The sequence below is a fragment of the Dendrobates tinctorius genome, unplaced genomic scaffold (genome assembly GCF_039654945.1).
Source record: "Dendrobates tinctorius isolate UK_male_01 unplaced genomic scaffold, ASM3965494v1 ptg000092l, whole genome shotgun sequence".
Lineage (NCBI taxonomy): Eukaryota > Metazoa > Chordata > Amphibia > Anura > Dendrobatidae > Dendrobates > Dendrobates tinctorius.
In genome coordinates, this window is record NW_027361760.1 from 3,855,679 (window position 1) to 3,881,597 (window position 25,919).

At 46.2% G+C, this 25,919-nt stretch overlaps 1 protein-coding gene across 1 annotated transcript in view; it reads right to left on the bottom strand.

Annotated features, from left to right (window-relative positions):
• HCN2 (hyperpolarization activated cyclic nucleotide gated potassium and sodium channel 2) overlaps positions 1-22,551 on the bottom strand; it is a 223,488-nt gene extending 200,937 nt beyond the window's left edge. Inside the window, exon 1 of the mRNA XM_073586288.1 lies at positions 22,085-22,551. Coding sequence (XP_073442389.1) covers positions 22,085-22,518 — 434 coding nt within the window. The 5' untranslated portion in view covers positions 22,519-22,551. The remainder of the gene's footprint in view (positions 1-22,084) is intronic.
• Positions 22,552-25,919: the final 3,368 nt, after the last annotated feature.

Below are 25,919 nucleotides of genomic sequence, written 5' to 3' on the forward strand. Positions count from 1 at the left end.
AGAAAACTACTGTTTGGGAGCACAGCAAGACTTGAAAGGGATGGAGCGTCATTTCACTTTTTGAATATAAAATTTGCTGGAATCATTAGTGGATGTCATGTCCCATTTGTAGAGCCCCTGATGTTTCTAAACAATGGAACACAAGTGACCCCATTTTGGAAACTAGACCACTCAAGGAATGTATTTAAAATGTGTGGTGAGCACCTTGAACCCCCAGGTGCTTCACAGATGTTTGTTAACATGAAAATAAAAAACAAAAAAAAACAAAAAAACATTTTCCCCACAAAAAATTTATATTAGCCCCAATTCTTTTATTTTTGCAAGAGCAACAGGAGAAATTTCACCATACAATTTGTTGCGCAATTTCTCCGGAGTACGCCAATATCCCATATGTGGGGGAATACTACTTTTGAGGTAGAGTGCAAAGCTCAGAAGGGAAGAGGCGCCATATTGGAGTTCAGATTTTGCTGGAATGGTTTGAGGGTGCCATGTCATATTGGCAGAGCCTCTGAGGCATGAGAACAACAGAAGCCCCCTATATGTGAAATCATTTTACAAACTACACTACCCAATAAATTCATCGAGGGGTGCAGTGATCATATTGACACCACATGAGCCTAACAGAATTTTATACCACTGAGCGGTGAAGAAAGAATTACATTTTTTTACCACTAAAATGTCATTTTAGCCTCATGCTTTTAAAGGGAATCTGTCACCCCATTTTTGGCCTATAAGATGTGGCCACCGCCATCAGAGGCTTATCTACTGCATTCATCTAATGCTGTAGAAAAGCCCCCGATGTAGCCTGAAAGATAAGAAAAATTAGTTAGATTATACTCACCCAGGGATCCGGTCCAGTCCGATGGATGTTGCGGTCCGGTGCCTCCCATCTTCTAGAGATGACGTCCTCCTTCTTACTCCTGCTGCGGCTCCTGCGCATGCGTACTTTCTCTGCCCTGTTGAAGGCAGAGTAAAGTACCGCAGTATGCAGGCACCGGACCTCTCTGACCTTTCCCAGCGCCTGCAACTTTACTCTGCCCTCAAAAGGGCAGAGAAAGTATGCCTGCAGAGGAGCAGTGGCAGAAGGAGCACATCATCGCATGAAGATGGGAGGCGCCGGACCAGACCGCGACACCCATCGCAACCACCCCCCGGTAAGTATAATCTAACTTTTTCTCTTTCAGGTTACATCGGGGGCTTATCTACAGCATTACAGAATGCTGTAGATAAGCCACTGATGGCGATGGCCGCATCTTATATGCAAAAATGGGGTGACAGATTCCCTTTATTGTTTCTAAGGGCTTATAGGACTTTTTTTTTTTACAACAGAGGTCTATTTTTTTCCTGAGTGCACCAATACCCTACATATAAATTGGGAAATATTTTTCAGGCACAGTGCAAAACTCAGAAGTGAAGGAGCGCCATACTATAGTGCAGATTTTACCGTTATGGTTTGCAGGTTCCATAACCCACTAGGAGAGCCCCCAAGTTGCCAGAACAGCAGAAACCCCCCCCATAAGTGACCCCATTTTACAAACTATACCTCAATAAATTCATCTCGAGGTATAGTGATCATATTGACACCATGGGTGTCACAGAATGTTATAGCATTGGGAAGTGAGGAAAAAATAATTACTGTATTTTTCACATTATAAGACCAGGGCTGTGGAGTCGGTAAGCTAAACCTGCGACTCCGATTCCTCAATTTCCCTTACACCGACTCCAACATATATTGCTTATATTTAAGTGAAAAATTTATTGTAGTACAATGTGAACTTCAGACATTTAATAATTTTTATGACACAATAATCAAGATATTTTGATAGAACATAATATATGTTTATTGGAATACAACTTTAGAACACAAAAAGCTAATAAATTGTAAACATGTAATACACTATGTAATATTGATTACATATATATATATATATATATATATATATATACATTGTATGTATATATATCACTATGTAATAAACTATGTAAGTGGCAAAAAAAACAGTTTTCAACAAAAACATACTAAATAACATTTATGCAGTCTATGAATTTGTTCTAAGAAATAGAATTGCCTCCATCAGATCCTGCTTCATAGATGACCTCAAATCTGACCTAATAATTTTAAGGCCAGAGAACAACCTCTCTACACTAACTTGGGTTGGAGGCAAAGCTGTAACTACATGGGCAACATCTCTAACAATTTCCGGGTATAAAAGAATTGCCTCATGCAGTCAGTTTTGATGAGCGGTTGAATTTTTCTATTTCTTTGAGAGCAAGTGAAACATTTTGCTGAAATATGGTCAATCTGCTTGCTATAGGAGACGGAGTGAAATCTTTTTCCTTGCAGCAACGCTTTGCATGCTCCAAGTCATCCAAATACTTGTCAAAGTCAAACTCCTCATCTGATGATGAAGATATGGCAGCAGTAGCACTGTCAGGACCCAAGTCCTCTTGCACCTGGCAGTCCTCCTGTAGGCCACTCATTCTGTTACCTCAGTCAGAGCTTCTTTTCCTTTAGTAAGCTGTTGATCATCAAGCAGTATACGATGACTTGGGTCCACAAACAGCTGCCAGAAAAATTTTATTTTCCAATATCTGTGTCTCCCTCCGTTTCATTGAAGCAGAAATGCCATCTGCGATTAAACCTCCTCTTTGGGACAGGCAAAATAGCAAGTTCTTCCACTCCCTTATGAAAATGCCAGGAGTTAAATCCACAGCTTGCAATTTTTTAGTCACTGTAAATGGGTGATTAAGCAATTCCTTCAATTCAGCCACCTGTGTCCATTGACCTTCATTTAGGGTTACCTGAGAGTTCGTCATATCTATAAGAAACTGTTTTAGTTCAAGCAATCGCTCAATCATTAAATAAGTGCTGCCCCACCGAGTGGCTTGATCGACAAATTCCCCTTTCCCAGCACGTCTCTTCAAGATGGAATCAATTTTAGGGGTTCTGGCGGCAATAACCAATTTCCTCACTTTTCCAATATGTCCCTCTTGCAGACTATAGGCCCCATCACACACAGCGACATCGCCAGCGAGATCGCTGATTTTGTGACGCCACAGCGATATCGCTGTGTGTGACATGGATCAGCGACCAGCCCCCCGCCGGGTATTGCTGATCGCGCTCGAACGTCCTGGGACGTTTTTCGATCGTTGATCTCCCACTGGCCAGCGCGCATCGCTGCGTGTGGCAGCGAGAGCCCACCGCCACCACCGCTGGTAAGCAATAAGACGCATGGATTATAAGAGGTATATTTTATTAAAAAAAGGTTTTTTTTCCTATTTTTCCCTTCAAAATTTGGGGTGCGTCTTATAATCCGATGTCTTATAATCAGCAAAATACGGTATATTTTTACAACCAAAATATTGTTTGAACCCCAGATTTGATATTTTCACACAAGAAATGGGTAAAAATGGCACCATAACTTGTCCCACAATTTCTACTGAACGTGGCAATACCCCATATGTGGCTGTACAGTACTACTTAGCCATATGGAGAGACTCGGGAGGGACAGACCGCCATTTGCCTATTGGAGCGCAGATTTTCCTAGAACAGTTTGCAGACTCCATATACAGAGCCCCCAATTGCTAGAACAGCAGAATCCTCACCTCCCCTTTTTGGCCATATTTTGAAAATTATGGCCCTTTTGGTATTTATCTACAGGCTTAGTGACGATTTTGACTCCATGGGTGTTTCCCAGAAACGAGCAGCAATGAATGTTGCCAAGTAAAAATTGCAAATTGCCGTTGTAGTGACCAGTACTTTGCAGTGACCAATATGTTATGCTCAGCTGTTGCTTCTGGAGACATGCACCCGTAAGTTAGGCGGGCTCTCATCGCTTCAGAAATACCAAACGTGGATGCTACAGTATATGTGGTTTAGGCACACTGTGTGACTCAGAAGGGAGGGGACATTTGGATTTGGGAGCACAGAATTTGCTGAATTTTTTTTTAAGGGGGCGAGGATCCATTTTGCTTTCCCTCAGCCTTTGTACTACCAGTAATGTGGAATCCTCCTATATTTCCGTAAACCTGAATGAAGCTTTTTTTTTTTTTTTTTTGTGGATTGATTTGAAGCTTTTATTGGGAACATTTTACACAACGTTTGGGATCACATTTATCCTGTGCTCTACGCTGAGCATTTACATTAGGGTTTTCAACTAAATCGCAGAGTGATGCAATTCAGATAAAAGCCCCGAGGGATCCATTCACTATAGTCAGGCAGCAGAGTTACTGTGGACTCCATCTGGCCTCTCTTCAGCGGTGTTCTTTTCAGAAGAGCACAAAACTGTGGCCAAAGGTACTTTTATGCAGTCCTAAGGCTAAGGCCTCTTTCACAGTTTTTTACAATCAGTCACAATCCGCCAGGTTTTGAAAAAAACGGATCCTCAATTTTCTTTTGAGGATCCGTTTTTTTTCCCCATTGACTTCCATTAATGGCGGATTGTGACGGATTGCCGTCCGTTGCATCCGTTTTTTTTGCGGATCCGCCAAAAGTTGCTGGCCGTCACCATCCGCAAAGATTTCAAAACGGAGCTTGCAACGTTTTTTTCTCTGGCGGATCCTCCAGACACTAATTTAACCCGAAATTCTTTCTGGGTGCCGAACAAAAAAAAAAATTCTCTCTCTCTCTCTCTTCTTTTCCAGGCTGCGATTCCTTTAAAAAAAATCTTCATTTGTCGGATCCGTCAAAAAAACGGACGGGTGGCATCCGTTGTCATCAGTACTATAACGGATCCGCCATCCGTCCTTTTGGCGGATTTTGACTGATGCAAAAAACTGAAGTGTGAAAGAGGCCTAAGTGCACACGTAGTAGAAAATTTCTGCTTGAAAACCTGACTCCCTTCCCAGAAACCGCACCTATTTTCCGCGGCGGTTTTTGCAAGTTTTTTGTGCGGTTTTGATGCGTTTTTTTCCGCAGCGCTTTCAAAATGCATGTAAGAAGCCAAAACCGTGGAAAAATCCACAAAATTAGCATGCTGCGTTTTTTACCGCGATGCGTTTTTTTTGCGGTAAAAAACGCATCAATGTGCACAAAAAGTGCAAAATGCATAGAAATGACTGGGAAGTTTATTTTTAGCAGTTTTATAGTGAAAACCGCGGTAAAAACAGCTAAAAAAATGCTGTGTGAACATAGCCTTAAAAGGACACTGCCGGATGACAGGTCATAAGGTATCTGCCTCACTATGGGGTATCGTCCGCCAGGAGTTCCTTCTGAATCACGTATTTCAGAGATTTACACGGAAACCCCGGTGTAAGTGCTCAGTGCAGATTAAATGTGTGCAGAGCCTTACTGCGATCTTTTTACGCCGTTCCTCGTGCGGTATAAGTGATTAGGCGACTTTATTCTTCGGGTCGGTACGATTACTGTGATTCCAGATTTACATGTTTGTCTGCTGTCACACACTAAAAGATACCATTTTTTGCAAAAACTAGATTTTGCGTTATCATATTTTGGGAACTATAATTTTTCCATATTTTGTCCCAGCACACAGTCATGTGAGGGCTTGCAATTTGCGGGACGAGTTTACTTTTTTTATTGGCATCATTTTCAGACACACAACATTTTTCAATTGCTTTCTATTCCGATTTTCAGGAGATATAATGAACAAAACCAGCAATTCAAAAATTATTTGAGTAGGGGTGGGTTATTTCGCTCCACATGTGGTAAAATAATTTTTGCATCGTTTTATTCTGAGAGCTATAACTATTTTTTCTTTGATGGACCTCTATGATGGCTTGTTTTTCTCAGGACAAGATGACGTTTTCACCATGTTTATTTATATTCGTCTTTCTGATCGCGCTTTATTCCACTTTTTGTTCTGAGATATGATAAAGCATTGTTTTTTATGGTGTTCACTAAAGGGGTTAACTGTTGTATACTATGAGTTATTTTTAATGGTTTCAATCCGTTTAATATCCTTACTTGCAGGGAGGTAAGCAAAAGGTCACTGAAACTTACTTAAAATATAGGAATGTAAATTACTGGTCATTTGTTTATCCATCAACAAAGGACCATTGATATTCAAGGCAACTACCCTAATTAGATTGGGTGTGTAAACGTTCCCAAGGATGTTATCTTGTGCTCCGAAGCCCCTCCTCCAGCTTGCTGTATTTCTGCCATGTGGCACACATGAGGCCCCCTCCTCTAGCTTCCTGTATTATATACTGGTTAAGACAGGTATTGAGGGGATGTGTTTATAGCCAATGGACAATAGACTTGTGACATCATTCCCCACGTGGTGGGGCTGGACACACCTTTTTAGCTGGACATTTAAAAGAACTAGGACACATGTGCTCGCTCTCTTTTGGCTCCTGGAGGATGACTGGTCAACGTCTATCTGAATAATGTAACGTATGAATAATGCTTGTTTCTGATTAATGCATATGTATTTATAGTTTTATACTGTTTATTATTTGATCTTATCACTTATTAAATAAATCAATTTAGTAAATTCAATTCTTGTGTGAGCATTTTCTTATTCATTACAATCCATTGAAACCCTTACAATACAACTGTGGAACAGTTTCAAAGGTCGGGTCATTCTGGAAGAGGCGATACCAAATGTGTGTACTTTTATAGTTTATATTTTTGTCCATAAAAATATTTATGGATACAATATAGTTATGTTTATATTTTTACAATTTTTTGAACACTTTTCTTTTTTAACTTTTTTACTTTGCCCCACTATGGGACTATCATTTTTTACTGCACTGACAAGTTTGCTGATCATGTTCTGAGCATGATCTAGCAACTTCGCTAGCTCTGGTGGCCCGGATATCGTCATCAAGGCAACGATCAGGACCCCGCGATTACGTCCCGGGGTCTCCGTTCTAGGAGCAGAGGGGCTGTCTCCCCTATGCCCACTCCGAAAATGCTGCGATCGAGTTCGATTGCAACATTTAGGGGGTTAAAGTGCCGTGCCTGGAGCAGTGTGGGACCACTCCTGGCACTGAGTGCCAGCTTTCAGAATCATTTGACACCTGGCGGCGATTGCACAGCCCGTGTGCGTGCAAAATCGCCACGACATATGGATACACCTCAAGTGGGAAAGGGGTTAAGGGAAAAAGAAATCCAAGTGATTGCCCCCCTCTTAAAACATGAACAGTTAATATATCACATCTTTGGGAAGTGGAATTCAAATTCCCTAGCCACACAAAAGCCTGATTACTGACACACCTGTTCTCAATCAAGAAATCACTTAAATAGGACCTGCTTGACAATGTAACACAGACTAAAGATACTCAAAACCAACACATCATGCCGCAATCCAGAAGAAATTCTCAAACAAATGAGAAACAAAGTATTTGACATCTATAAGTCTGGAAAAGGTTATAAAGCCATTTCTCCAGCGAACCACAGTGAGAACCATTATTCACAAATGGCGAAGCCAAGGAACAGTGGTGAATCTTCCTAGGATTGGCTGGCCAACCCTAATTACCCCAAAAGCACAGAGATGATTCATCCAAGAGGTCGCAGAAGACCCCACAACATCCCAAGAACTGCAGGACTCACTTGCCTCAGTTAAGGTCAGTGTTCATGACTCCATCATTAAAAAAAAACAAAAAACTGGACATAAATGGCCTGCGCGGCAGAGTTCCAAGACGAAAACCACCGCTGAGCAATAGGAGCAATAGGAGTCTCAGTTTTGTCAGAATCTCCAAGACTTTTGGGAAAATACTCTGTGGACTGACGAGACAAAAGTTGAACTTTTTGGAAGCTGTATGTCCCATAACATCTGGCATAAAAGTAACAGCATTTCAGAAAAGGAACATGATACCAACAGTAAAAAATGGTGGTGGTAGTGTGATGGTCTGGGGCTATTTTTCTGCTTCAAGACCTGGAAGACTTGCTGTGATAAATGGAACCATGAATTCTGCTGTCTACCAAAAATTCCTAAAGGAGAATGTCCAGCCATCTGTTTGGGACCTCAGGGTCAAGCAAACAGATTATGCACAGGGCTGTGGAGTCGGTAAGCCAAACCACTGACTGACTCATTAATTTCCCTGACTTGTGACTGGAACTCTGACTCCACAGCACTGCCTCATTACTGAGCATGTACATAAAGTGCAACACAGATTCATCTCAACAAAAAGCCGAGATCAGGAACAGAACAGATATTTATAGGACACTAGCTGAAGAGTCCGGCGTTGCCTGGGCATAGTAACAAACTGTGGTTAGTTATAACAAATTATAATGATTATATTGCACATAAAAAACGTGCATCTAATCCTATCATGTGTGATACTGACTGCTGAGCCGTGTATCTAAGCCTATTCTGTGTGATACTGTCTGCTGAGCCGTGTATCTAATCCTATTCTGTGTGCTGAGCTGCGTATCTAATCCTATCCTGCGTGATACTGTCTTCTGAGCCGTGTATCTATTCCTATCCTGTGTGATACTGACTACTGAGCTGTGTATCTAACCCTATTCTGTGTGATACTTACTGCTGAGCTGTGTATCTAATCCTATCCTGTGTGATACTGACTGCTGAGCTGTGTATCTAATCCTCTCCTGTGTGATACTGACTGCTGAGCTGTGTATCTAATCCTATCCTGTGTGATACTGACTGCTGAGCTGTGTATCTAATCCAAACCTGTGTGATACTGACTGCTGAGCCGTGTATCTAATCCTATCCTGTGTGATACTGGGCTCCCCTGCAGTCTGTGTCAGAGGGTGGTCTGTGTTGGCACGGTAATAAATTGTGATATTTCCAGCTTTACAGTAGGACGAGAACACCATAGAAATGATAAGAATAATAGGCCTCAGTTACCACAACTGTCTACAAAGAAAACTGTTGCTGATAGCAACCAATCACAGCTCATTTTTCATCTTTTAAACATCTCTGGGACAGCGTGGCGAGTTTTGAGTGGCGACTTTAATGTGGCGAGGTTGGTGTATGTGTGGTGAAATGTGTGCGGAGGGTGGTATATGTGTTGAAGCACGTGGTAGTGTGTGGTGCATTTTGTGTGGGTTCATATCCCTGTGTGTGGTGAGTATCCCATGTCAGGGCCCCACCTTAGCAACTGTACGGTATATACTCTTTGGCGCCATCGCTCTCATTCTCCCCCTAGTTCATATCTGGCAGTGGTCAATTTGCCTCCAACACTTTTCCTTTCACTTTTTCCCCATTAAGTAGACAGGGGCAAAATTGTTTGGTGAATTGGAACGCACAGGGTTAAAATTTCACCTCACAACATAGCCTATGACGCTCTCGGGGTCCAGACATGTGACTGTGCCAAATTTTGTGGCTGTAGCTGCAACGGTGCAGATGCCAATCCTGGACATACAAACAGTTATGTCCATATATATTTGGATAGAGACAACATTTTTCTAATTTTGGTTCTAGACATTACCACAATGAATTTTAAACAAAACAATTCAGATGCAGTTGAAGTTCAGAGTATCAGCTTTCATTTGAGGATATCCACATTAAAATTGGATGACTGGTTTAGGAGTTTCAGCTCCTTAACATGTGCCTCCCTGTTTTTAAAGGGACCAAAAGTAATTGGACAATTGACTCCAAGGCTATTTCATGGACAGGTGTGGGCAATCCCTTCGTTATGTCATTCTTAATTAAGCAGATAAAAGGCCTGGAGTTCATTTGAAGTGTGGTGTTTGCATTTGGAAGGTTTTGCTGTGAAGGAAACATGTGGTCAAAGGAGCTCTCCATGTAGGTGAAACAAGCCATCCTTAAGCTGCAAAAACAGAAAAAAACCCATCCGAGAAATTGCTACAACATTAGGAGTGGCAAAATCTACAGTTTGGTACATCCTGAAAAAGAAAGAAAGCACTGGTGAACTCATCAATGCAAAAAGACCTGGGCGCCCACAGAAGACAACAGTGGTGGATTATCGCAGAATAATCTCCATGGTGAAGAGAAACCCCTTCACAACAGCCAACCAAGTGAACAACACTCTCCAGGAGGTAGGCGTATCAATATCCAAATCTACCATAAAGAGGAGACTGCATGAAAGTAAATACAGAGGGTTCACGGCACGGTGCAAGCCACTCATAAGCATCAAGAATCAAAAGGCTAGACTGGACTTTGCTAAAAAACATCTAAAAAAGCCAGCACAGTTCTGGAAGAACATTCTTTGGACAGATAAAACCAAGATCAACCTCTACCAGAATGATGGAAAGAGAAAAGTATGGCAAAGGCGTGGTACAGCTCATGATCCAAAGCATACCACATCATCTGTAAAGCACAGCGGAGGCAGTGTGATGGCTTGGGCATGCATGGCTGCCAGTGGCACTGGGTCACTAGTGTTTATTGATGATGTGACACAGGACAGAAGCAGCCGAATGAATTCTGAGGTATTCAGAGCCATACTGTGTGCTCAGATCCAGCCAAATGCAGCCAAACTGATTGTCCATCTGTAGCATGAAACGACGACCAATGACCCAAAACATAAAGCCAAAGCAACCCAGGAGTTTATTAAAGCAAAGAAGTGGAATATTCTTCAATGGCCAAGTCAGTCACCTGATCTCAACCCAATTGAGCACGCATTTCACTTGTTAAAGACTAAACTTCCGACAGAAAGCCCCACAAACAAACAGCAACTGAAAACCACCACTGTGAAGGCCTGGCAGAGCATCAAAAAGGAGGAAACACAGCGTCTGGTGATGTCCATGAGTTCAAGACTTCAGGCAGTCATTGCCAACAAAGGGTTTTCAACCAAGTACTAGAAATGAACATTTTATTTACAATTATTTAATCTGTCCAATTACTTTTGGTCCCTTTAAAAACAGGGTGGCACATGTTAAGGAGCTCAAACTCCTAAACCCTTCATCCAATTTTAATGTGGATACCCTCAAATGAAAGCTGAAAGTCTGAACTTCAACTGCATCTGAATTGTTTTGTTTAAAATTCATTGTGGTAATGTCTAGATCTAGAACCAAAAATTAGAAAAATGTTGTCTGTCCAAATATATATGGACCTAACTGTATATACATACACACCCACATTGAGCTTTATATATTAGATTTCCCTGACTCCACAGAACTGCCTCATTACTGAGCATGTACATAAAGTGCAACACAGATTAATTTCAACAAAAAGCTGAGATCCTTAGACCAGGAATAGAACAGAAGTTAATAGGACATTTTATAACTTTCCCAAATTATTATGAAAACATTTACAGCACACCCTGCACTGAACTAATGAACCCAATTTATTATATATTTTAGGAGTCTCCATTTTATATCGACTCCACATCCCTGGTTATGCAGCAGGATGATAATCCTAACCAAACTAACAAGTTCACCTCTGAATGGCTTAAGAAAAACAAAATTAAGACTTTGGAGTGGCCTAGTCAAAGTCCTGGCTTTAATCCAATTGAGATGCTGTGGCATGACCTTAAAAAGGCGGTTCATGCTCAGAAAGCCTGCAATGTGACGGAATTAAAACAATTCTGCAAAGATGAGTGGGCCAAAATTCCTCTAGAGCGTTGTAAAAGACTAATTGCCAATTATAACAAACACTTGATTGCTGTTGTTGCGCCTAAGGGTGGCCCAACCAGTTATTAGGATTAGGGGGCAATAACTTTTTCACACAGGACCCTGTAGGTTTGAATTTCTTTTTCCCGTAATAAAAACCTTCATTTAAAAACTGCATTTTGTGATTACTTGTGTTACCTCTGTCTAATATTTACATTTGTTTGGTGATCTGAAACATTTAAGTGTAACAAACATGCTAAAGTAAAAGAAATCTGGATGGGGGCAAAAACTTTTTCACATAACTGTATATGGTAGGCAACAAGTCTTCACTCAATGCACAGCACTCAGTTCAAGCTAAATCAGTCCAAAGAAAGAACATATATGTCTAAGATTTCAGAAAGACATGGAGAGGGGAACTATAACACGATGCTGAAATTCAATAGATTATTACATAACATAAGCAGATGGCTGAAGAAATATACAGACCATAACATGTAGAACATACAAACATGCAACACCGCATACAGCTGACAAATGACTTGGCAAACACGCCCACACATATAAGTAATAAATTCTTCCCAAACTTACGAGTCTCCTCAAAGACGGAATCTACGGTACGTACTGTATATTCGCCACCACACCAATAAGCCCTCAGGGCCAAGCAGCATGAACGCAGCAAAGATCTTCTCACTGTACAATAGAGCTGTCCCCAGATCTGGATGATTGATGGCTCTCATGCACACATTGCTCTATGAAATGCCATAGAAGACCTGTTTTCTCCTGTCACTGCTGATGCAATTTCTTGGAGTACAAGAGGGTGTGATTCTACATGGTCTACTGTTATCATGACACATACATGTGGCATCAAGAAAGTCACGATCCAGTTACATCAATCTGCAGAAAGTCACCATCCATCACATAAAATTAAGATATTTTGTACTTGTAAGCAGTGTTGTATGTAAATGACTATTGTGATATGAGAAATTTGGCATTTCTTCTGATTGCACATTTGGCTAATACTAATGTGGCTTGATGCTTAAAGGGAATTCTACATATTGCTTATAGGTTATCCAAGCTTTTAAACCCACTGAAACCCATCCATAGACTCTTAGCAGATCCACAGACCCCAGACTAGAAACCTCTAAACTAATACAGGAGGCAGCAACTGTTCCATGCATCTACTACTTTATTTTGATTGGTGCCTAATTTTCTAAATATTTTACAGAATGGATTTAAATAAATTCTGACATAATAGCAGCCAAAGTATCTACTATATTGATTTAAAACAATATAAACTGTAACATGAGTGGAAGAGGAGCATGATTAGAAAGGTATGGCTGCTTTCCTCCAAGAACAGCACCACACTTGTCAACAGGATGTGTGTGGTATTGCATTGTCAGCCTCATTCATTTTGGTAGAGTGGAGCAGTTATGCCAGACAGGTCTCTTTTATAGGAGTAGCAGCCATGCTGTTCAAGTCAGGCAACCCAAGTATCAGATAAAGTAACTAAGACCGGGGTCACACTTGCGAGAAACTCATGCCGCCGGCACTCAGGACCGAAGTGTGCGGCTGCATAGAAATGCAAGCAGCCGCCCACTCCGGGGTCCCGAGTATTGATGCGAGAGACTCGCACGAGTTTCTCACATTACACACACAAGTGTGGCCCCAGCCTTAAAGGGAAGGTGCCATCCAAAAAATTTTTTTTCAGCAATTGAAAAAATGTAAAGAATTAATGTTTACATTTTCTTAAAAAATATTATCGTTTGTTTTTAATTTTGCAAAATATGAAAAATAATTTTAAAAAGTTTGACATTTCCACTTGTTAACACTAGGGGGAGCAGCTACTGAAATCTGACACAAAAACCTATGACATCTAGGAACACAGTGAGCCGCCATTTTGATGGGGCTTGCAAAGTTACTGATTGTCTTTGCATGTAAAGTCTGGATCAGAACAGGCCATCAACCAGCAGACAAGTTTCCTGGATTTCTGTGGAGCAGACAAGCAGACGGTCCATCTATGTGTATAAAACACAGCGCTCTATGTACAATCCCTTGCACCGAACAGGGCACCCCCCATAGACCAGCACACTGGACTGGACAGGATCTGAGGAGAGGAATGGGGTCTTCGGTCACCGAGGATGGCAGGCAGCAAGGATTCTGGGAGCAGGGTGACAGCAGCACAGAGTATTTCAGGAGAGCAGTATCACACGGGATAGGATTAGATACACGGCTCAGCAGTCAGTATCACACAGAATAGGATTAGATACACAGCTCAGCAGGCAGTATCACACAGGAGAGGATTAGATACATGGCTCAGCAGGCAGTATCACACAGGAGAGGATTAGATACACGGCTCAGCAGTCAGTATCACACAGGATAGGATTAGATACACAGCTCAGCAGGCAGTATCACACAGGAGAGGATTAGATACACGGCTCAGCAGTCAGTATCACACAGAATAGGATTAGATACACAGCTCAGCAGGCAGTATCACACAGGATAGGATTAGATACATGGCTCAGCAGTCAGTATCACACAGGAGAGGATTAGATACACGGCTCAGCAGTCAGTATCACACAGAATAGGATTAGATACACAGCTCAGCAGGCAGTATCACACAGGAGAGGATTAGATACATGGCTCAGCAGTCAGTATCACACAGGAGAGGATTAGATACACGGCTCAGCAGTCAGTATCACACAGAATAGGATTAGATACACAGCTCAGCAGGCAGTATCACACAGGAGAGGATTAGATACACGGCTCAGCAGTCAGTATCACACAGGAGAGGATTAGATACACGGCTCAGCAGAAAGTATCACACAGGAGAGGATTAGATACACGGCTCAGCAGGCAGTATCACACAGAAGAGGATTAGATGCATGGCTCAGCAGGCAGTATCACACAGAAGAGGATTAGATGCACGGCTCAGCAGTCAGTATCACACAGAATAGGATTAGATACACAGCTCAGCAGGCAGTATCACACAGGAGAGGATTAGATACACGGCTCAGCAGTCAGTATCACACAGGAGAGGATTAGATACACGGCTCAGCAGAAAGTATCACACAGGAGAGGATTAGATACACGGCTCAGCAGGCAGTATCACACAGAAGAGGATTAGATGCATGGCTCAGCAGGCAGTATCACACAGAAGAGGATTAGATGCACGGCTCAGCAGTCAGTATCACACAGGAGAGGATTAGATACACGGCTCAGCAGTCAGTATCACACAGGATAGGATTAGATACACGGCTCAGCAGGCAGTATCACACAGGAGTGATTAGAGACACGGCTCAGCAGGCAGTATCACACGGGATAGGATTAGATACATGGCTCAGCAGTCAGTATCACACAGGATAGGAATAGATACACGGCTCAGCAGGCAGTATCACACAGGAGAGGATTAGATACACGGCTCAGCAGGCAGTATCACACAGAATAGGATTAGATACACAGCTCAGCAGGCAGTATCACACAGGAGAGGATTAGATACATGGCTCAGCAGTCAGTATCATACAGGAGAGGATTAGATACACGGCTCAGCAGAAAGTATCACACAGGAGAGGATTAGATACACGGCTCAGCAGGCAGTATCACACAGAAGAGGATTAGATGCATGGCTCAGCAGGCAGTATCACACAGAAGAGGATTAGATGCACGGCTCAGCAGTCAGTATCACACAGGAGAGGATTAGATACACGGCTCAGCAGTCAGTATCACACAGGAGTGATTAGATACACGGCTCAGCAGGCAGTATCACACAGAAGAGGATTAGATGCATGGCTCAGCAGGCAGTATCACACAGAAGAGGATTAGATGCACGGCTCAGCAGTCAGTATCACACAGGATAGGATTAGATACACGGCTCAGCAGGCAGTATCACACAGGAGTGATTAGATACACGGCTCAGCAGGCAGTATCACACGGGATAGGATTAGATACACAGCTCAGTAGTCAGTATCACACAGGATAGGAATAGATACACGGCTCAGCAGTCAGTATCACACAGGATAGGATTAGATACACGGCTCAGCAGGCAGTATCACACAGGAGTGATTAGATACACGGCTCAGCAGGCAGTATAACACAAGTCAGTATTACAGATATGCCCACACTGGTGAAACTTCCAGCCCCCCCCAATTATACACAAGACTATGGGCTGTATATGTCACTGTCCTCCTCAGACAGCCATAAAAGCAAAGGTGTCAGATTACTGGAGATCACTGGGGCTGTGTGTGAGGAGGCAGAGACAGAGCAGGAGGACGCTGGAGCAGGAAGCACAGGGCTGAGCCTGGAGCAGGACAGAGGAGCATAGATGAAAGTCACCCGCACTCACCACTCTCCATCCTCCGGCTCCAGTGAGCGCTTCTCTCCTCTGCTGACCACCTTCTGCTTTTCTTCAGCCTCTCCTCACAACACAGGACCCGTTATGCCACAAGTGGTCCTGTGATAGAGGGTAAGTGGAGCTCAGCAGATAGCACTGGGCTACAGTAAAATGGCGCCCAGCCACACCTACAGCAGTGAATGGTGCAGCCCACAGGGGCGTGCCCAGTTCTCTGCTACTGAGGCTGCAATGTGCGGTCGGAAGCCGACCGCAGTTTCCTATGTGCAGGGGCGGCCATGTTTGCAGACTGTATGAGTCCTCCACAGATCTGCAAATCAAGATGGCAGCGCCCAGTGGCTACATTAAAACATTATTACAAACAAACCATAAATCCTGGTTAGTACAACATTTGCTGAAACAACATGTTTTGTAACTTACTATTTTTTTGCAAATTATATAAAATTGCGGCACCTTCCCTTTAAGTTGTCACTTCAGCACCATGGATAGTACTTAGAGGCTACAAAATCTCCAGTCAGCACCATGGACAGCTCCGGTACAAGCATATTTGTTTACACATAAAAACAGGCAAAGCCACAAAAAAGAGGAATTAAAATTCTCCCAAAAATTCAAGAATTACAGCAAAAAAGGCCAGCAGAATTTACCTGCCCAGGTCTCAAAAATAATGCGCTATCCGAATGCAGCAACCCACATATTAAAGATGGTGGCAACACAAGTGCAAAATACTGATGAGGCAACCAAACATAGTATTAAAATTGCCCACAAAAAAGGGTTGTATCAGGTGCTTGTCACAAACAGGTAATGTACAGTGTCTGGCTTACAGCCTGTGAAGGATGACACCAGAGAAATCACACAGAATCCCTCTGCTGCCACAACATGTGACAAACCCAAACCACGCCACCTCATCTGACATCACATCAGCGTGATCATGTGGTGAGGGCTTCTCACGTGCAACAACGTGAAAGTCTGCACCCTCTATGGCATGCAAGGTCAGCTTGGCGCAGTTTTACACAAACACACCCTGTCCACAAATGTCTATATAGGCATGGCAAGTGAGAGGATGTGGTCCACGCAGTCACTGATGTGGAACTACACTCACAACCCTGACAGACCGAGATGCCCCTTTCACTAGCACTAGTGAAGCAGAGCGCTGCAAGCCCAGTAGGACCGACACCAGTTCCTCGTTATGTACAAGCTCAGTCCGTTAACGGGATTATATCAGGCTAGTCCAATGTTAAATTACATATTTAATCGCCTTAAAGGCACACTAGACAATACACTATATACACCATGGTTACACATATACAATGGTCAATACAAATACAGATATTGGTAAGACAAAAGATATAAGCAGAATATATAACTGCATGAAAAAGCGTTTGTCCCCTTCCTATTCTTTTGCATGCTTTTCACACTTAAATGTTTAAAATCACCAAACAAATGTAAATATTAGACAAAGATAACACAAGTTAACACAAAATGCAGTTCATAAATGAAGGTCTTTATTATTAAAGGGAATCTGTTACCCCTTTTTTCGAATATGAGCTGCCGGCACCGACGTCAGGGGCTTATCTACAGCATTCTGTAATGCTGTAAATAAGCCCCTGATGTAACCTGATACATAAGAAAAAAAAGAGTTAGATTGTACTCACGGGGGGGGGCGATCAGGTCCCATGGGTGTCGCCGTCCGGTCCAGCACCTCCCATTCTCATACAATGCCGTTCTCTTCTTTCCTTCCTGTCGTGGCTCCGACGCAGGCACACTGCTCAGCCCTGTTGAGAACAGGTCAGAGCAGTGCGCCTGCGCAGGAGCCACGACAAGAAGAAAGAAGAGGAGAGCATCGTATGAAGATGGGAGGCGCCGGATCAGACGGTGACACCCATCGGACTGGACGCCATGGTGAGTATAATCTAACTCTTTTTTCTTATCCTTCAGGTTACATCGGGGGCTTATCTACAGCATTACAGAATGCTGTAGATAAGCCCCTGATGTCGATGCCAGCAGCTCATATTCGAAAAAAGGGTGACAGATTCCCTTTAAGGGAATGAAAGTCTGTCTGAAAGTCCGTAAATCTAATAACTGGTTGATCCACCTTTAGCAGCAACAACTGCAATCAAGTGTTTGTGATAATTGGCAATGAGTCTTTTACAATGCTGTGGAGGAATTTTGGCCTACTCATCTTTGTAGAATTGTTGCAGTTCAGCCACATGAGTTTTTCCGAGCATGAACCACCTTTTTAAGGTCACGCTGCAGCATCTCCACCAGATTAAGGTTATCTTTGTCTAATATTTAAATTTGCTTGGTGATCTGAAACATTGAAGTGTTCCAGAGTTATTACCTCAAAGGGACAGTGGTCAGAATTGTAAAAATTGGTCTGGTCATTAACGTGCAAACCACCCTCGGGGGTAAAGGGGTTAATAATAAAGGCCTTCATTTAAAAACTGCACTTTGTGCTTACTTGTTTGATATTTGTCTAATATTTAAATTTGATCTCAAATAATTAAGTGTATCAAACATGCAAAAGAATAGGAAATCAGGAAAGGGGGCAAACACTTTTTCACACAGCTGTATGTTAATTACTGGGTGATGTTGCGGTGTGCTGGGCTGCAATGGGTCATGGGCTGCCCGCTGACTCCTAGGTACTTCACAGCACATTACTCGACACGGCCCCAACTGTGGAAGCCGATTGCATGCACAACAGATAGACAGACCAGGTGGCCGTACACTAGCCTTTATCGCCTTTGGGTCACTAACCTCCTGCCCTCTGAGCTGAACCTAAATCCACTCCCCTTGCCTATGCAGCTAAAAACTCCAAATCCTATGAAAGATCATAACTTCTTTCTGTACGGTCCAAGAGCAGTGGTTCAGGCACCTTCAGAGCCAGCCAGGCCCTTGCTACGCTTGGAGACCAAAAAGCCCTGGGTGTTAAAACAGGTCAAGACCCAGCCAGGTGTTCGCCATGGTCTGGGGATCTCGGAAATATACAAGATGTACAGCTAGGACGTTTTGTATCTTCATAACCCCTTATGTAATCATAGCTGGCTCAACAAAGCAGTTTAGACCATATGGTATCCATAAGGCAAGGAGGCCTTTTGTTCTGCTCTGAGCTGACTCAATGTGTGCGAACTGTCACTCATAGCCTTTGAGGCTTGACCCCCCCCCCCGCTGAGCTAGCTGCACACCAAAGGGGCACTAGGTGTTCTGGTTCTGTTACAGCTGAAGATTTAAGGGGGTTTTATAATCCATGCTACATAGGGTACAAGTGATTGGCATGACATTTTATCTCTAATATTCGTCACACAGCCCATTGGTGACACCCATACTATTAGATTAAGTGTGCTGCCCAACACTATCCAAGTGCACCCCATGAGGAAAGACACCCTCGTTTACAAGGCTAAAATTTATGGGCCAGTCTGCACCCTGATTGAAAAGAACTTTCTTTCTTTTTTGTATGCAATGGTAATACTATGCAATCACCCCTCCATGAAGTGGTAGGTTGTGAGTGATTGTCTCATCAGTAATTTGCATCTGTGCTGCCGCCATCTTCATTATATGGGTTGCTGCATCCTGATAGCGCATTAGTTCTGAGACCTGGGCAGGTAAATACTGCTGCCCTTTTCTGCGGTGTTAATTCTTGTTTACACGTAAGTATAGGGATTAGCAGCACAAGCCGGTTACAGGTTATCTCATTACATCCAAGCGAGGAAAGGGGATTCAGAGACTATAACACTGACATGAGCCCTACAAGACTGAGCACAAAGGCTAAACCTGCTTGCATGGGAATCCTTTATATGTACAGAAAGTTAGACGTCCTTCTCATCTCTCCCCAATACCAGTGATCGCTCATTCAGATGTAACTGGTGGCATACATTAGTTCTGGAACATAGAAGGGGCAGTTCCGTACAGTTATTCCACAAATATGCTTCGCTCAGATAGATATAGGGTCAGCATGTTGGGGCAAACAGAAGACAACTTCTAATAGTCCCTAGTCGCTGTTCGAATTACACAACGTGCCAGCCATATCATTTTACTGTCATCTGCTGGATGAAAAAGTTGTCACACGTTCGAATCAGCCGAAGGAGAAATCTCATCCTGAATTATGCCAACAAGACTCTGCAATGAATGACCCTGGCACCGACTGACATCTCATTACACCAGCAAAGCAAAGAGCACATTATCCAGAAAGAAGGGTCATTAATAGATGGAGGAGGAAAGAGAATGGAAACCATGTGAATGGCTGAAGCCTACACAAACATCAAGAACATTGCAACCTTGAACAGCAGCAGGAGAGGGAGGAGAGAGCTGCTAACCCATTCCATGCTGGAGGGACCTGTAGAGGAGGCCTACTGCAGCAGAGAACGTGGAGGAGACACAGCCCGGAAAGATCTCCTCAGCCTACTTTCTACCTACGATAATGCAGATGTCCTCCTAACAAGGTCATATCTGTAGAGAGGTCATCATCTGTAGTGTAACTTGCTCCAGTGTCTGTGGCATGCCTCATCATGATTTGCATGCAAGGACAGTGATGCCAGAAAGGAAGTTAGCATATGGCATGAAAAGCAGGATTCTATTGCCATTCATGCCATCTGATCATGATTCTCCTAACAATGATGTGTCTCCAGCACGTCTAGGTCCCACACAAAGCAGACAAGCCCAATGACCTTCCAGTGCCCCTTAAATTCTGCACGTGGCAGCGCCACAGAACCACACTCTGACCTCCATTAATGCCCGTTCATGGGAAAGAACCCATGCCCCAGTCTTGTATGAGGAGGCACAAGGTCTTCAGTGGCCAATCACTGTAGGCACCTGTGAATTCCTGAATGGAGTTGTTTTGCACTGGGCTCCACTGGCGTTGGCTTTTCCCTAGATGTTAGAACTGACGTGCACACCACTTTAAGTGGCTTTAACCCAGAAATTAAAGCTGGAGTAATCTGTGCTCCACTGGCATGGGCCTTACCCTAGATGTTATAGCGCACTCAACTGGGAACCATTGGCTTCACCATAGATGGTAGAGCTGCACTGTTCTGAGCACTCCTACCATTGGTTTTCCCCTAGATATTAGAGCTGTACTGGGCACCCTAGCATTGATACTCCCCCTAGACAGCTCAGTGGGCACCACTGGCACTGATATTCCCCTAGATATAGGAGCTGTACTGGACACCCTGGCATTGATACTCCACTAGCTATTAGAGCTGTACTGGGCACCCTGGCAATGATCTTCCCCCTAGACAGCTCAATACTGGGCACCCCTAGCACTGACATTCCCCTAGATATTAGAGATGCGCTGGGCACCGCCTGGCATTGATGTTCCCCTAGATATTAGAGATGCACTGGGCACCCTGGCATTAATATTCCCCTAGATCCCAGAACTATACTGGGCACCCTGGCATTGGCTTTCCCCTAGAGCTACTTCCCCTAGAGCTACACTGGGCACCCTCCTGGCATTCCTCTAGATCTCAGAGCTACACTGGGCACCGTCCTGGTATTCCCCTAGATCCCAAAGCTACACTGGGCACCCTCCTGGCTTTCCCCTATATCCCAGAGCTACACTGGGCACCCTCCTTGCATTCCCCTAGATCCAGGAGCTACACTGGGCACCCTCCTGGCATTTCCCTATATTCCAGAGCTACACTGGGCACCCTCCTGGCATTTCCCTATATTCCAGAGCTACACTGGGCACCCTCCTGGCATTCCCCTAGATCCCAGAGCTACACTGGGCACCCTCCTGGCATTCCCCTAGATCCCAGAGCTACACTGGGCACCCTCATGGCATTCCCCTAGATCCCAGAGCTACAGTGGGCACCCTCCTGGCATTCCCCTAGAGCTACACTGGGCACCCTCCTGGCATTCCCCTAGATCCCAGAGCTACACTGTGCACCCTCCTGGCATTCCTCTAGATCCCAGAGCTACACTGGGCACCCTCCTGGCATTCCCCTAGATCCCAGAGCTACACTGGGCACCCTCCTGGCATTCTCCTAGATCCCAGAGCTACACTGGGCACCCTCCTGGCATTCCCCTAGATCCCAGAGCTACACTGGGCACCCTCCTGGCATTCTCCTAGATCCCAGAGCTACACTGGGCACCCTCCTGGCATTCCCCTAGATTCCAGAGCTACACTGGGCACCCTCCTGGCATTCATCTAGATCCCAGAGCTACACAGGGCACCCTCCTGGCATTCCCCTAGATTCCAGAGCTACACTGGGCACCCTCCTGGCATTCCTCTAGATCCCAGAGCTACACAGGGCACCCCCGACTTTCCCTTAGACATGAGCCTAGTGCCCCCTAGAGATCAGGCCATGTACCTGAAGTCACTGTAGGGGTGTATGATCCAGGCCCCCGCGGACTTCACCCTCTCCTGCTCCCTCTCCACCGCCTTCTGGCTGCCGAACATCCGGAGAGAGAACTTGTTGACTCCAGGTTGGAGCATGGCAGAGAGCTGGCGGTGCATGAACCCTCCGCGGGGCTCCTCTTCCACGCCATCTTCGGTGTCCTTGCCCGGTGAGGACCCCCGCGGAGGCTCCGTGGAGAAGGACACCTTGTGTTCTCGGGGCGGCGCCTCGGAAAGCTCCCGCCTGCACTCTCCATTCGGGCTGCCCTTGCCCGGAGTCCCTGCCGAGCTACATGGGCTGCGGGTGCCTCTCCTGCCAGCAGTCCGGGGCTGCTGCTCATCCGGTGTCGCAGCTGCCTCCACTCCCCGCATCACCGCAGCACTGCTGCCGCCTCCCCGCCCGTCCATGGCAGCGGGGACCTGCGGAGTGAGCAAAGGGAGGGACCGCGGGGCGGGGAAACTCGGATGGGCGTGTCACACAAACAAGGCAAGCCAATAGAGAGAAAAGTGGGCTTGTACATGTCGCAGTGGCCAATAAACGCAGAGTAGGCGTGGAGTTGGACGTGACTAGGATGTGAATAGCCAATCAATTGCAGTGTGGGCGCCATCATATCAGCCAATAGTTTATGAGCCTGAGCCGCGTATTTTCTACACACCAGGACGGAGAGCGCGCAGGATGGGGAGCAGCCAATGAGCAGCGCACGATGGAGGCATGTAGGTACGGGATTGGCTGACTGCTGAAAAAGTCATGGAAGAAAAAAAAAGGCGGGGTCAGCTTCTGGAAAGGCTGGTCTGAGGGCGTGGTCATAGCTTAGGCGGGGCTTGGATGCGAATGGACGGTGGGATGGAAAATATGTATTCGGAGTCCGGAGAGAGAGGGAGGAGGGGCGGCCGCCGGGGGCCCTGGCCTGGATTCCGGCCTCAGGGACTAATCCGGTGGCAGCATTAGTAATGTTAGGTTGTGTCGGCTAATGTGGATTGCGCAGGATTTAACCGGGGTTTATGGGAAGCCTGCATGAAACAAAAGCATTCCGAAAGATTTACAGAGGAGCTATGAGAGAAGTGGCTGGAGCCCAGTGCCAGGGCAGCAGCTGGAGGGACGGGGGCTTAGGTGGCACGCAGGGCGGGGAAAGCTGCTTACCGACTGCCGGCAGTGTGCCCCCCGGGGGAACGGGCAGGGGGTGCAGGCCTGTCAGGGGGTCACTGATGTGTGATTGGTGGGTGTCACAGTCACTGCAGGCCTGTCAGGGGGTCACTGATGTGTGATTGGTGGGTGTCACTGCTGGCCTGTCAGGGGGTCACTGATGTGTGATTGGTGGGTGTCACTGCAGGCCTGTCAGGGGGTCACTGATGTGTGATTGGTGGGTGTCACTGCTGGCCTGTCAGGGGGTCACTGATGTGTGATTGGTGGGTGTCACTGGTGTGTGATTGGTGGGTGTCACTGCTGGCCTGTCAGGGGGTCACTGGTGTGTGATTAGTGGGTGTCACTGCTGGCCTGTCGGGGTCACTGGTGTGTGATTGGTGGGTGTCACTGCTGGCCTGTCAGGGGGTCACTGGTGTGTGATTGGTGGGTGTCACTGCTGGCCTGTCAGGGGGTCACTGGTGGGTGTCACTGCTGGCCTGTCAGGGGGTCACTGGTGTGTGATTGGTGGGTGTCACTGCTGGCCTGTCAGGGGGTCACCGATGTGTGATTGGTGGGTGTCACTGCAGGCCTGTAAGGGGGGGCACTGATGTGTGATTGGTGGGTGTCACTGCTGGCCTGTCAGGGGGTCACTGATGTGTGATTGGTGGGTGTCACTGCTGGCCTGTCAGGGGGTCACTGGTGTGTGATTGGTGGGTGTCACTGCTGGCCTGTCAGGGGGTCACTGGTGTGTGATTGGTGGGTGTCACTGCTGGCCTGTCAGGGGGTCACTGGTGTGTGATTGGTGGGTGTCACTGCTGGCCTGTCAGGGGGGTCACTGGTGTGTGATTGGTGGGTGTCACTGCAGGCCTGTCAGGGGGTCACTGGTGTGTGATTGGTGGGTGTCACTGCTGGCCTGTCAGGGGGTCACTGCTGTGTGATTGGTGGGTGTCACTGCAGGCCTGTCAGGGGGTCACTGATGTGTGATTGGTGGGTGTCACTGCTGGCCTGTCAAGAGGTCACTGATGTGTGATTGGTGGGTGTCACTGCAGGCCTGTAAGGGGGGTCACTGATGTGTGATTGGTGGGTGTCACTGCAGGCCTGTAAGGGGGGGCACTGATGTGTGATTGGTGGGTGTCACTGCAGGCCTGTAAGGGGGGTCACTGATGTGTGATTGGTGGGTGTCACTGCAGGCCTGTCAGGGGGTCACTGATGTGTGATTGGTGGGTGTCACTGCAGGCCTGTCAGGGGGTCACTGATGTGTGATTGGTGGGTGTCACTGCTGGCCTGTCAGGGGGTCACTGGTGTGTGATTGGTGGGTGTCACTGCTGGCCTGTCAGGGGGTCACTGGTGTGTGATTGGTGGGTGTCACTGCTGGCCTGTCAGGGGGTCACTGGTGTGTGATTGGTGGGTGTCACTGCTGGCCTGTCGGGGTCACTGTTGTGTGATTGGTGGGTGTCACTGCTGGCCTGTCGGGGTCACTGGTGGGTGTCACTGCTGGCCTGTCAGGGGGTCACTGGTGTGTGATTGGTGGGTGTCACTGCTGGCCTGTCAGGGGGTCACTGGTGGGTGTCACTGCTGGCCTGTCAGGGGGTCACTGGTGTGTGATTGGTGGGTGTCACTGCTGGCCTGTCGGGGTCACCGATGTGTGATTTGTGGGTGTCACTGCAGGCCTGTCAGGGGGTCACTGATGTGTGATTGGTGGGTGTCACTGCTGGCCTGTCAGGGGGTCACTGGGGTGTGATTGGTGGTGTCACTGCTGGCCTGTCAGGGGGTCACTGGTGTGTGATTGGTGGGTGTCACTGCTGGCCTGTCAGGGGGTCACTGGTGTGTGATTGGTGGGTGTCACTGCTGGCCTGTCAGGGGGTCACTGGTGTGTGATTGGTGGGTGTCACTGCTGGCCTGTCAGGGGGTCATTGGTGTGTGATTGGTGGGTGTCACTGCAGGCCTGTCAGGGGGTCACTGGTGTGTGATTGGTGGGTGTCACTGCTGGCCTGTCAGGGGGTCACTGATGTGTGATTGGTGGGTGTCACTGCAGGCCTGTCAGGGGGTCACTGATGTGTGATTGGTGGGTGTCACTGCTGGCCTGTCAGGGGGTCACTGATGTGTGATTGGTGGGTGTCACTGCAGGCCTGTAAGGGGGGGCACTGATGTGTGATTGGTGGGTGTCACTGCTGGCCTGTCAGGGGGTCACTGATGTGTGATTGGTGGGTGTCACTGCAGGCCTGTCAGGGGGGCACTGATGTGTGATTGGTGGGTGTCACTGCTGGCCTGTCAGGGGGTCACTGGTGTGTGATTAGTGGGTGTCACTGCTGGCCTGTCAGGGGGTCACTGGTGTGTGATTGGTGGGTGTCACTGCAGGCCTGTCGGGGTCACTGATGTGTGATTGGTGGGTGTCACTGCTGGCCTGTCAGGGGGTCACTGATGTGTGATTGGTGGGTGTCACTGCAGGCCTGTAAGGGGGACACTGATGTGTGATTGGTGGGTGTCACTGCTGGCCTGTCAGGGGGTCACTGGTGTGTGATTGGTGGGTGTCACTGCAGGCCTGTAAGGGGGACACTGATGTGTGATTGGTGGGTGTCACTGCTGGCCTGTCAGGGGGTCACTGGTGTGTGATTGGTGGGTGTCACTACTGGCCTGTCAGGGGGTCAATGGTGGCATAACACTGGGTGTCACTGCTGGTATATCA